Source organism: Zalophus californianus, chromosome X (assembly GCF_009762305.2).
Source record: "Zalophus californianus isolate mZalCal1 chromosome X, mZalCal1.pri.v2, whole genome shotgun sequence".
NCBI classification, from domain to species: domain Eukaryota; kingdom Metazoa; phylum Chordata; class Mammalia; order Carnivora; family Otariidae; genus Zalophus; species Zalophus californianus.
In genome coordinates, this window is record NC_045612.1 from 113,470,192 (window position 1) to 113,482,871 (window position 12,680).

The following is a 12,680-nucleotide window of genomic DNA, read 5'->3' on the forward strand; positions in this document are numbered from 1 at the left end:
TCTTTAGGAAAGAAGAAGCAAGGTTACTATTCTGGAAGTTAATGGGGTTCTGACTCCCCCAAAATACACAGGATTCAAGTTCAGTATCTAGGTGGACTATTGACTGGATTCCTCCTTAGCAGCCTTCCTATGCTCTCTCTACCCCCCAAGACAGGTCCCGTGTGCTGCCCCCCCATTCCACTCCCCACAATTTCCTGTTCCCATCAGACAGACTATGAGCTTTTATCTCTAAGTGCTAATAGGCTCCTTGGGGAGCCTAAGTCCGTGTACCAAGCCTTCTCTTAGTTAAAAAAAGACCTATTATTAAAAAAGTGATTATTTCCATGTATATATTTATGTGCATATACTACTGTACTAGTTGATTGAGAAAACCCAAAAGAGGCTTCTAACCATTTGTTATGAGGTTTAGCGGGCTTGGGGAACACATCAGATTGAGTATTGTATGACTTTAGACATTGGTAGAAAATGAAGGCGTTTGTCTTCATAGCTCAGGTACATACTTTCAAACATCTTGCAATCCCAATAGTTCCATACTATAATTAGGTAATTTACACCTGTATCAATGGTGGAAAACAACCTGTATTATAAATTGTCTTGATGATTTAGGTTTTTGGTCATCCGCCTGTAAGACCTGGTTGGCCTGTCCCCACGTAGCTGGCAGAGCTCATACCAGGAGCAGAGAGTGGCAGCTCCGCCATTTCCTTGTTTACTTGGTCGCATGTTGAGTATTCTCTACAACCCCTACTTTCTTTCTTTCTTTTTTTTTTTTAAAGATTTTATTTATTTGACAGCGAGAGAGGGAGAGAGCACAAGCAAGGGGAGCGGCAGGCAGAGGGAGAGGGAGAAGCAGGCTCCCCGCCGAGCGGGGAGCCCGATGCCGGCCTCGGTCCCAGGACCCTGGGATCATGACCTGAGCCGAAGGCAGACGCTTAACCGACTGAGCCACCCAGGTGCCCCCAACCCTTACTTTCTTAACACAAATCTTTTCCAGCCTTTCATCCATTTAGTGAGAGGTACTAGCCATAAAGAGGCTTTATCAGGAGGCCTCAGAGAATTGCAGGGGCCTCACGTAGCTGAAAGCTGGCTCTGGCTCGAGCCGCCATTCTTGTCCAGGAGCACCGCTGTCCCTCAGGCTGCTTCCTGTCCCCAGAGCACCCTCGACTGCTGGCCCTAGAGGTTGGATGAAGGAACCAGTGTCATTCTGCAAATGGAATATTTGCGGAGTTGAATTTTTCTCTTTTTAAAATTAAAATAAAATGAATTGATGTTCTAATTTTTTTTTTCCATCGTGTCAACTAATCCCTGAAGCAAGCGCATCACACTTGGGAGAATGCTGGCTCAGAAAATGATCGTAACTGCTTTGCTGAGCTTCAGGTTCTTTAATTGGGAAGATGAACATCGTAACATTGTGAGGATTAAATGAGATAATGCAGGAAAATGTCGGGCACAGAAACAGTGGTTGCTGTAGGCTCCATTCCAATAGCAGAGCTTCAGTAGGTCCCTGTCTAGGTCATTTGAAGAAAGTTGTTTTTTTTATTGACCTGATTCTGATTGTTGTGATACTCATTTGAACTGCTGGTGAGCAGAGCACGAGGCAAGAAAATAGAAGTGTTTCCGCCTTTATACTGGCCAGGAACCAGGAAGAATCTGAAATTTGAAATCTGAAAAGAATCTTTGTTTATGCTCTTATGCTCCTCCTTTTTGTTTATAAGTGATGAGAAGGGTTTACAACTCAACTTCATCCTGGCCAGATTCATGATAGCAAAGTCAGCCAGCTAATTTTGGAATGAAAAAATTATCCAGGCAAGGAAATTTCCCTTTGGGGTGCTTATGAACAGTCTGGGTTTGCTGACATGAATGGACAGGGTGAGCATGCCAGTCTGGATAGCCAGGGTCTTCTGATCTGGAAGCACTTTGGGAATTCATCCCTAATGGATATGCAAAGCCCATTTGATGGGGGGGGCCCACTCACCTACCAACCTTTTTCTGGGAAACCTACCCCAGTGGACCGAAACTTCAAAAGTCATGTATGCTTTTTTGTCTCCTACTGAAGAAATCTTCAGCCAAGATTACTAAGGTTTGATTCTGTGCTTTCTTATGAAGATTTTATAGTTTTAGCTCTTAGATTGAGGTCTGTGATCCATTCTGAGTTCATTTTTGTATGTGTGCTTCGTGTAGGGCTCACGTAAAACTTTTCCTCTTCCATTTCTGTAATCCCTAAATTGCTAATTCACTACTTGAGGGTTCACCTAATTTTTGCTACCCTTCTGTTTATTCATTTGCCCTTCATTCATTCATACTGACCTACAAATATAGAAGGAAAAGGACAGGAGGTTTATTGGTTGAGGGGGTTGTGAGGCAAGACCCAAAGTGTAGATGAATTGCATAATCCATCTATGGGTAAGTTAACACGCTCAGCATTGCTTAGCTCTGCTAACGTGCATCCAGTACTTTGTCAACAAGAAGACCCATCTGTGTCATCTGTTGCCTCCCCCTATGACTAAGTATAAAACATCACCCCACATTGGGAGAACGCTTTAAAATGGTACGCCTGGGTGGCTCAGTTGGTTAAGCGTCTGCCTTCGACTCAGGTCACGATCCTGGGGTCCTGGGATCGAGCCCCAGTGTCTGGGTCCCCCACTCAGCAGGGAGTCTTCTGGAGATTCTCCCACTACTCATGCACTCGCTCGCTCTCTCTCTCTCAAATAAATAAATAAAATCTTTAAAAAATGGTGTTGCCGCCTGAGGGGCCCTCTGTTGAGAGGGCAGCTGTGCGTGCAGGCATAAGCAGTCTGAGACGTTGGCTTGGCCACCGGGGCCCTCAGTGTCAGCTGTCCTTACACATGTTGGGGCTGAGAGAGGGGCATTTTCTCTGTAGAGTGGCACTTATTATCACCCACATTTTGCATGCCTGAGGCCCAGAGAAGTTAACGTCACATGGTTAGTCTTGGCAAGAGTGGGGGCACTTAGGTACCAAACCTGCGTCCGTTAACTACCTTCTCTGCGCTTGGAGAAATGATGCTGCGCTCCTTCCGGGAGTGCAGATATTGTTGGCCTTCTGCCATTGTGTGATTTCCTCTCTGAAGCTCCCGCTGGCCCTGAGACCCGTAGGCTACTCTGACTGTGCCTGACCACGGACCTGTGCTTTGTGGTTTCTGTACGACAGGCCTCAGGTTAACCAAAATCAGGTTGCTGTGTGGGGCCCTGTTATTTTTAGTATCCGTAGAGGGGAACTCCCTTTAATACGACTACTGATCTTCCAGGGCTGGTGGGCCTTAGCAACATCTGATCTAAAGTGCTCTTTCTTCTGTCCCTGTTCCTTCCAGTGGAGGCCATAGTGGAGTTTGACTACCAGGCCCAGCACGACGATGAGCTGACGATCAGCGTGGGTGAGATCATCACCAACATCAGGAAGGAGGATGGAGGCTGGTGGGAGGGACAGATCAACGGCAGGAGAGGTTTGTTCCCTGACAACTTTGTAAGAGTGAGTACAACGTGAAACCCTTTTCCTGTCTCCTGTGTGGGTTCTACTGACCAAAGCTTTGGGGGCACTTGAGGAATTTCATGGGCTCTCTTAGGGGATGAATTGACAGTTTGACCTCTTGCGTGCTATCAAGAAGAGCATGTAGAGCTTTGCACCAGCTATCTAGAGACCCATTTTGAAATCACTTTCTTAAGGCCCAGAATGTTCTCTTTTTAAACTGTGTCACTTAGAAAATGCTGGAAAAATATAAAGCTGGTTAAACTGTTTTTATTTATGTACTTGTTCACTTGCTTTGATGTTTTAAGGGAATTTTATCCTTTTCCATTCCGTTCAAAATGAGGTGAAAGTAGTTTTGACTATTTAAGTCAAGTAGCAATCAAACTAAATGTAGAATTCCAGTTATGCTATGTTTTCGACCTTTATATTCACATCGCTTTTTTGATGGGAACTATATTGTTTTCCTTTCCCCTTTATGGCCATGAAGCATTGCATAAAATCTACTTTTTCAGTAAGGTCTGGAAAATTATGCCCTTTGCAGGAATCATCTAGGGGTTGATTACAAAAATGCAGCTCATTCATGTTAAGAAATTATATACTGCAAGTTGTACATAATAGTTGGGATTGGGTTAAAAAAAAAAAAAAGGGCAGGTCACCTTGAGGCTGTTCCCTGTGGGAAATACCAAGTAGGTCTAAAAATTTTTTGTACCATAAACTTTCTATCTAATGCTGGAGGAGACTAGATTGTTCTCAGTAGGAAGGGCTGTGTGCACAAATCCCCAGGGCCTCTTCTGTAGTTTTGGGGGGTAGCAGACCATGCCTAAGACCTGCGGCTGTGGGGAGCAGGTGGTGTGGGGAATGCTGGGCCTAGAGAAGCAGGTGCCCTGGTCAGAGAGCCTCAGGGGCTATGTGGGAGGGTTTTATGAAAAGGGATTGATGATGAAAAACAGTGTCCAACCCCTGGGCCCTCTACCTGTACCCTGCCCCCCAAGTCTAGAACAAATAGGAACTCAGTTCAGTGTCTTTCCTCAGGATCTTGCCTCAGAGTGATCCTGCTAACACTTCTTTTGTTCATTTCTTTTTGTTGTGCAGAAGGCTGGGGGAAGTTTTGTTGGTAACATGCTGATAAACTTACTTTCTGTAAATAGTTGTGGGAGTGCAGACTTTTTTTGTTTTCTTACCCTATAGTTGAACCTAGCAGCTCTCTCTTTAAGAGTAGGAAAGCATTACATCTGGGCTACCACAGATTGACTCTGTTGAACTGATGTACAAATGGGGGTGAATTATTTTGCCCTTCCAAACAAAATCCCCAATTTTGGGACAAGGACTGTCCTTGAGGTTGAGCAAATTCTGGTGGGGAAGGAGGGTTTTTCCAGATAAAAGGGGGAAAGTTTGGTGTGAAGATGAAGGACTAAGAAATGAGAGAGGAGGACCATGGGAAAGAGAAAGGAATATCTGGGAAAGAGAGAAGAGGATCCTGGGAAGGAGGTGAGGACTGTGGGAAAGAGAGAGGAAGACTCTGGGAAGGAAGGGAGGACTTGGGAGGAGAGAGAACATCCCTGGGAAGGAGTAGGGACTACAGTGTTGGCACCAGTTTTGGGTGGGGGGAGGCCCTATTTTGAAAGCCTTATTTTGATGTCCTTTAGGCTCAGTGCCCCCTTATTCCAAACCAGAAATCCGTAGACTCAGAAAACTTCTGAGTTGGACTTTGCTCAGGGCTTAAGGCTGGGCTGCCTACTTAGGCGTTTGGCGGGGCTGGCAGGCACCAGGACAGGGAAGCGCAGAGCGGGAAGAGCCCAGGCAGGCTCAGAACCTCTCCTCCTTGCTCAGGGGGTGCTGGGGGGCGGGAGCTCCTCACTGTGAGCCCGGGGTGATGTGGTCCTGGCCGAGGGGCCTCCCTCCACCCTTCTCCCCCTGCTGGGCCTGGGGCTGGGCCTGGGCCTGGGGCTGGGCCCGGGGCCACCACCGCGGGCTCCTGCCCTCTGGCTTCCCTGGGCTTTGGCCCAAGGGGAATGCTGGTAGGAAATGGTCAGGAGGGAGGGAGGCCAGCCAGGTCAGGGATTACTCTGCTGGCTCGCTACCCCGAGGTTGTCCTTCTGCCAGACGGTGGCTGCTCCTAAGTCCCCTTCCTCCACGCTCCTTTCTCTTCATCCCCTGTTTCTAGCCCCGCCTCCTGCCTCGCAGTTTCTCTGTACCTCACCCACTTGGTTGTGGGGTGGGGAGTCTCCTTCTTAGTCCTGCCTCAGATTACCTAATTCGGGCATGCAATCTGTTTCCTTTTTCGAGCCCGACTACCTCATGTGGCCACTCTGAGGACTAAAGGAGGCAGGACTTAGCACGTGGCTGGCCACCTACTGAGTGTGTCCCCATCCATGCCACCCTCTCCCCTGGCCCGAGGGCCTAATGACTTGTGCTCTCACCTCAGCTAGAGCACTTCCAGTGCGGGAAGTCACACTCTAGGGAGGTGCTCCTTCCACCGGAGCCAGAAAGGATGTGGCAGGAACGGCTAGGGCTGCGCCACTTGTGGCTGCCACATTTGGCAGAAAAAGAAACTTCTATTCTTTCAGATGGCTGAGTCTATTTTCAAGTCTTCACCCACTGGGAATGTTTTAGGCCTATTATTGAAAAACCTAGTGGGTGGATGCAGTGGGGTTTAACAATAACTCAAACTGCCGTAGAGGGTTCTAGAAGCTGAAAATACGTCTTTAGGTAATAACAATCATATTGGCATAAGTTTGCAGTTTTGAGAGTGGGTTTACATGTGCTTTATTTAGCTCAAGAATAATTTGTCCCTGGATTGAATTGGGTAGTCTTGTGGAATCCCACTGTTTGTTTGTGTGCCTTTATGCCAGTGTTGCCACGATCAGAGAGCTTACCTTACGCGCTTTCTTGATTCATTTATCGGATCCTAAATCAGTGTCCTTATGGAGCATGGTCCCCCAAGGTGTTGGGATTCAGTATCCACCCTCAACTCTGTATTGTCTCAGTTTCTCAAAGGAAAACTACCCGCCATTCCAGTCACCCCCTTCTTAAGAAGATGCCTGGGCTTTGCCAGCTCCTGGGCTGAGATTTGTTGGCAGGCGTAAATGTATCCAACCAGGGTACAGTCCTGCCCTTTTGGGTTTATCCTCCTTTTTCTTTTATTTAGTTAGTTCTTACTTATTTACTGTACACGTGAAAGAAGAATCCTTTTAAATCCCCCTTTCCTTTCTTCTCCCTACCTACTTTTTTTAGAATCCATTTTTCTCTCTCTCTCCTCTTTTTTTAAAAAAATTATTCATTGTTAGGTGAAATTTACATAGAGTAAAATGCCGAAGTCATAATTTACCTCTTGGTTATTTTCTTTTTGTAAGTATGTACCTCTGTAACCATCATTCAGGTCAATCCTATTTCTGTCCCTCCAGAATCATGCCTTTTCCAGGTCATTCCCCTTCCCATAGGTAAGCTGTCATTATAGGTGAGGCTTGCCTGTATTTGAATTTCATATAAATGGAATCAACAAGTATGTGTTCTTTTAGGTATGGCTCCTGTTGCACAACAAAATGTTGTTGCATACATCAGTACTTTGTTCTTGCTGTAGAGTATCCCATTTTATGAATATGCCAGCATTTGTTTATCTGTTCTCCTGTTGATGGACATTCGGGTTGTTTCCAGTTTGGGTATTTTATGATTAAAGGCTCTGAACATTCTTGTGTAAATCTTCTTACAGACATAGGCCCTTGTTTCTCTTGTGTATTTACCCATGGGAGTGGCATTGCTGTGCACTCACTTTTAAGTGTATGTACTTTTTTCTGTTTAAAGCTGTGGCCTCTGTGGATGGGTAGGGGGTGTCATGCCTCTGCCGGAGCCCTGTTTGTGCCACATTAGCCCGCTGAGCCAGTCAGCCTGAATCTGGTTGTCTTCATGTAGTTGCCCTATGAGCATGACAGCCGAGGAGCCCCAAAGCCTGGAACTCACTCTCCCAGGGACCATTTGATTGTTGGGCCCAAGGAGTATCTAAGACTCCTTCTTAAATTGTTGAAAACATGCTGATAGAGAAAGTTTTATTGTGTCAAAATTTTATTGGACTCATTCAGTGAGGGAACTAGCAGAATCACAAAACTGATTCAGTGAGGATATGAGGAACACATGAAGAAGTCAGTGCAGAAGGGGATGTTCAAATAAGATTGCAAAGTTATATTCAAAACAGGTTCGTGTTTTAGAGAACAATACAGTCTTAACCTCTGGGGTTATCATCTCTACCAGAGAAGAAAAAAAGAAAGGAGCACACCTTATCATTTTTCTTTTTTTAAAAATAATTTTTATTGTTATGTTAATCACCATACATTACATCATTAGTTTTTGATGCAGCATTCCGTGATCCATTGTTTGCATATAACATCCAGTGCTCCATGCAGAGTGTGCCCTTCTTAATACCCATCACCAGGCTAACCCATCCTCCCACCCCCCCCAAAGAGGTGAAGGATCTGTACTCAGAAAACTATAAAATTATCATTTTTCTGTATGTTATCCTCTGACTTTTATAGGGTTGTAAAATGTCCTAATAAAGTGTTAGTTAAATCAAGTTACATTTCCACAGAGAATCACATGATCCTGCCTGGGGTGGAGCTTAGAGAAAATATATCAGCATGACATTAAAAGGTCCCACCATCATCCTTTTTCGCCTAATTTTTAAGTTTTGGATGTTTTTTTTGGAATGGACCACAAAAGACTGTAATTTGGGGTGCAGTAGTAAGAGGTACTAGGATGAAATCCTCAAAGTCATTTATTAAAAAAAAACAAAAAAACAAAAATGCTGCCCTTCTGGGATCTGAAACTGCCACATAAAACAGAAAGATGGCTACCTATTAAAGGCAGATATGGACTTTTTCATAGAAGTTCATCTTCCCCCTGTTGGATTTAATTACCAAGGTCTTTCTTTCGAACCTTACGCCCGGATTCAGACAGCAGTGTATTTTAGTCCAGCAGAGGATTTCTAAGCAGCCTTTTTCTGGGTTCTTCTGACGTGTATCCACAGATATACATTTTTTAATGGCCAGCCAAAGGAATTTTAAAAAAGAAAAAACCTTGAAACTTTAGCTTGGGCCCACAGGCATATGGCTGACTGCTCTGGGAGGGGACCCTTGGTGAAACATAACCGGACCCAGGCCCTCAACGTTTTGTTGTACACAAATAGACGTGTGGAAAGCAGGAAGCTGCGGTACAGGTTAGAAGAATATGCTTGTTGGTTTTGAAATTGATCTGATGCTGTCTGTGAGGAAGTAAACCATTCTCTCTGCCTATTTGTACATGTGTTAGGGAAACGTACACTTTGCGCGCTGTGGGCCCATCGTTGAAGGCTGAGCTGTGTTGACTTGTAGCTTGCATGTCTAATGCTGAGTATCACAATTTTCAGCTTGGTTTCCCATTGCCTCAGCCTCTATTTGCTAGGTGTTTCAGATCTCTCTTCGGCATATCCAGAGCCTGTTTTGTATTTGTGTAAAGTGGTTGAAGAATATAGTTGTTTCATAATCAGTGAGGTGAAAGGTCAGGATTTTGCATATTTGTACCATTCAGAGAGAAAGCTCACAGTTACTTTGCTGGTTTTTTTTTTTTTTTTTTTTTTGCACTAATGCTGCTTTTAATGGCTCAATATAGAAGTAGAAGGTTTTTCTCATTTGAGCTGATAGAAGTTTTAAAACATGGCCTTTTACACTCTCAAGTAGCCTCATAATAGATTTGTATCTCAGGCTGGCAGGGCTGTATACAAGATACAGGACAGGATGGAGATTATTTCTTGTTTTTTTTTTTTTTTTTTTTTTTTTTTTTTTTTTTTTTTTTTGTGGGATGAAAGAATTAACTGCTAACCCAGCATCATGATTGTACTTATTTGGGGAAAAAATGTTATGTTTTGGTGGTGGTTTCATCTTCTGTTTCTTTTAGTTGGGTGAGAAATAAAAGGAAATTTGCTTTCTCAAATTTGACATTTTCTTGTTAATACACCTTTTGTTTTGGTAGGTGGCCATCCATTAAGCCTGTTGGAGTCCTCCTGAGTATTTCTGAATTGTGTTGTGAACACGTGTGTTTGAGCCCAAGCAACTTGTCTTCTTATAGCATTTAGTTGTTGTTTGCTTTCTTGTTAGACAAAATATTAGCAATATATCCTTTCCATCTTCCCTGCCATTAAGATTCCAAATCCTCATCAAACGTTTGAAAACCAGGGGGAGAGTAGTAAAAAAAAAAAAAAAAAAAAAAAAAGTTTTTACACAAACGATCCCTTCTTTTTTAAAAAATATTTTTTTGCTTTTATTTTATTATATTAGTCACCATATATTACATCATTAGTTTTTGATGTAGTGTTCCATGATTCATTGTTTGTGCATAACACCCAGTGCTCCATGCAGTACGTGCCCTCTTTAATACCTATCACCAGGCTAACCCATCCCCCCACCGCCCTCCCCTCTAGAACCCTCAGTTTGTTTCTCAGAGTCCGTAGTCTCTCATGGTTCGTCTCCCCCTCCGATTCCACCCCTTCATTTTTCCCTTCCTACTATTTTTTTTTTTTACATATAATGTATTATTTGTTTCAGAGGTACAGGTCTGTGATTCATCAGTCTTACACCATTCACAGCGCTCACATAGCATATACCTTCCCCAGTGTCCATCACCCAGCCACCCCATCCCTCCCACCCCCTCCCCTCCAGCAACCCTCAGTTTGTTCCCTGAGATTAAGAGTCTCTTATGGTTTGTCTCCCTCTCTGGTTTTATCTTGTTTCATTTTTCCCTCCCTTCCCCTATGATGCTCTGTCTTGTTTCTCAAAATCCTCATATCAGTGAGATCATATGATACTTGTCTTTCTCTGATTGACTAATTTCGCTTAGCATAATACCCTCTAGTTCCATCCACGTTGTTGCAAATGGCAAGATTTCTGGGTTTTTTTTTCTGATGGCTGCATAATATTCCATTGTATATATATACCACATCTTGTTTCTCCATTCACCTGTCGATGGACGTCTTGGCTCTTTCCACAGTTTGGCTATTGTGGACATTGCTGCTATAAACATTGGGGTGCACGTGCCCCTTCGGATCCCTACATTTGTATCTTTGGGGTAAATACCCAGTCAAACTATCCCTTCTGTAAGCCTGGGCCTGTGCTGGAACTTTCCCCGAACTCTAAATTTCTCCTTCAAGTTATTGAGCTGTAAGTTGTAACCGTATGAGAGGAACAGATCACTGAAAAGACATACATATGTGTTCACCCTTTTCCTCTGATGATCTCCATCTTCAAGTCAAATTTGAACTCTGTCCCCTGTGTCCTTTTCAAGTCTTGACAAAGAGCACAGTCCCCTCACTGGAGCTGTCCGTGCTTCTCATGTCTGCTTGCGTGTGCTGTGCGGTCAAGGGCAGTGATGTGGGGGCCTGGGGTCTTGGGTAGACTCCCAAGATACTTTCCTCTGTCCCTCTGCCTGTGGTGGCAGCTTGTCCCCCCCCCCCAACCCCACACTCTCCAGAGCAGATGACCTGAGGCATCACGGCTCCTTGTTCACATGGCTTGTCAATGAGGAAGACTTGTCTACGCCTTCATTATTCCAACTTTGTTGGCTCTCTAGTGTCATTGAATAACATGGAAGCACATCCCTCTCTCTCCAAATAAATACTGCTGCATCATTTCTTCTAATGGTGCCTCTGCTCATTGGTTTCTGAGTCACACCTGTCTTTCCACTTTCAACGGTGGAATGTGGCCCCCTAGTTACTGGTAGGGTTCACTTTAAGCATCAAGTGAATCCTTGCCCAGTGGTTTCACAATACTTGTGACTTTAGGCACCAGTTCAGATAGCTTTCACTTTGTCAGCACCTTAATTCTGGACCCACAAGTGGAATTCTCGATGAGATCACATAAGCTGCTGATGGAACAGGTCTGTGAGTAAGACAAAGATCATTACGTATTTCTCAACTGTCAGAACTGTGCGGTGTTTACTACTGAATCTGAGACGGAGGCTCTGGAGGAATAATGGTAGCAGAAGTGAGCTCAGAAATGAGAGAAAGACATTCTCTCTGGAAATACAAATATATAACGGAGGGGACAGGTGTCAGGGTGGGGGGTGGTGCTTCACTTACAGTCTAGCTTGGATCTGATTGTCTTCCTGTTACAAAGGAGAGAGCACTTGCTACAGGACATACTACGAAGAGGTCGTGTGGCAATTAAGTTCAGTGCAAGACTGAATCGAGCTTCCTGTATTATGGAAGCAAACTTAGGTTTTATGGACCTGGCGAGCATGTGGTTTAAACTGCTTTCTGGCCCATGGACCCTGTCTGGGGGACTGTTGCCCCTTTCACACTCATTGCTTGAAGACCCTGTGTCCCGGGGAATCGTGAAGGACTGGGTTTCTACTCATTCTGCTCTGGGTGGGTAAGATATGGTTTCTTCCTTGTCATTCCTTATGCTTTTTCTGGGCAGAGGCACTTGTTCATGGTAGTGGGAGGAGGTGGACAACATGGCGCTGCTCCTCGTGAAGAGAAGAGGGAACAGTGGGTGTTGTGTCCGAGGGGCCACCGTGCCCACCCCTTGGGCCCAGGCTCTCGCTGCTGCTCAGGCGGAAGCTATCGGCCGTGGGACGGGCTGGTCTTTATTTAAAAAATTTACTTCAACAGGGGCACCTGGGTGGCTCAGTCGTTAAGCGTCTGCCTTCGGCTCAGGTCATGATCCCAGGGTCCTGGGATCGAGCCCCGCATCGGGCTCCCTGCTCCGTGGGAGGCCTCCTTCTCCCTCTCCCTCTGCCTGCCGCTCCCCTTGCTTGTGTTCTCTCCCTCTCTCTGTCAAATAAATAAATAAAATCTTTAAAAAAAATTTTACTTCAACAAATGGCATAGAGTAGAGATTTCCAAGTTACTCTTCTACATTCAGAGACCCTGAAGTGGATCTCTCTCATCAAATTTCACCTTTTTAAAAAAGATATATTTTATTTTTAGAGAGAGAGAGTGCGAAGGAGTGGGGGGCGGGGGTGCCGAGGGAGTGAGAGAATCCCGAAGCAGATTCCATGCTGAGTGTGGAGCTCCATCCCGGGACCCTGAGACCATGACCTGAGCTGAAACCAAGAGCTGGCCGCTCAACTGATGGGGCCACCCAGGCGCCCCAAATTTCACTTTTCCAAAAAACTCTCAACCCAAGGGCCGTTAATTTTGTGCATAATATGGAATATTATTTTCAAGATATTTGTC

General features: G+C 44.8%; 1 protein-coding gene across 11 annotated transcripts in view; it reads left to right on the forward strand.

The window, feature by feature from the left end:
* SH3KBP1 (SH3 domain containing kinase binding protein 1) overlaps positions 1 to 12,680 on the forward strand; it is a 324,264-nt gene that overhangs the window by 46,528 nt on the left and 265,056 nt on the right. For 10 of the 11 annotated variants that reach the window (XM_027608838.1, XM_027608844.1, XM_027608839.1 and 7 more), the window contains exon 2: positions 3,327 to 3,484. In XM_027608838.1, the coding sequence (XP_027464639.1) occupies positions 3,327 to 3,484 (158 nt within the window). The remainder of the gene's footprint in view (positions 1 to 3,326; positions 3,485 to 12,680) is intronic. The other variant, XM_027608842.1, reaches the window with a different exon arrangement.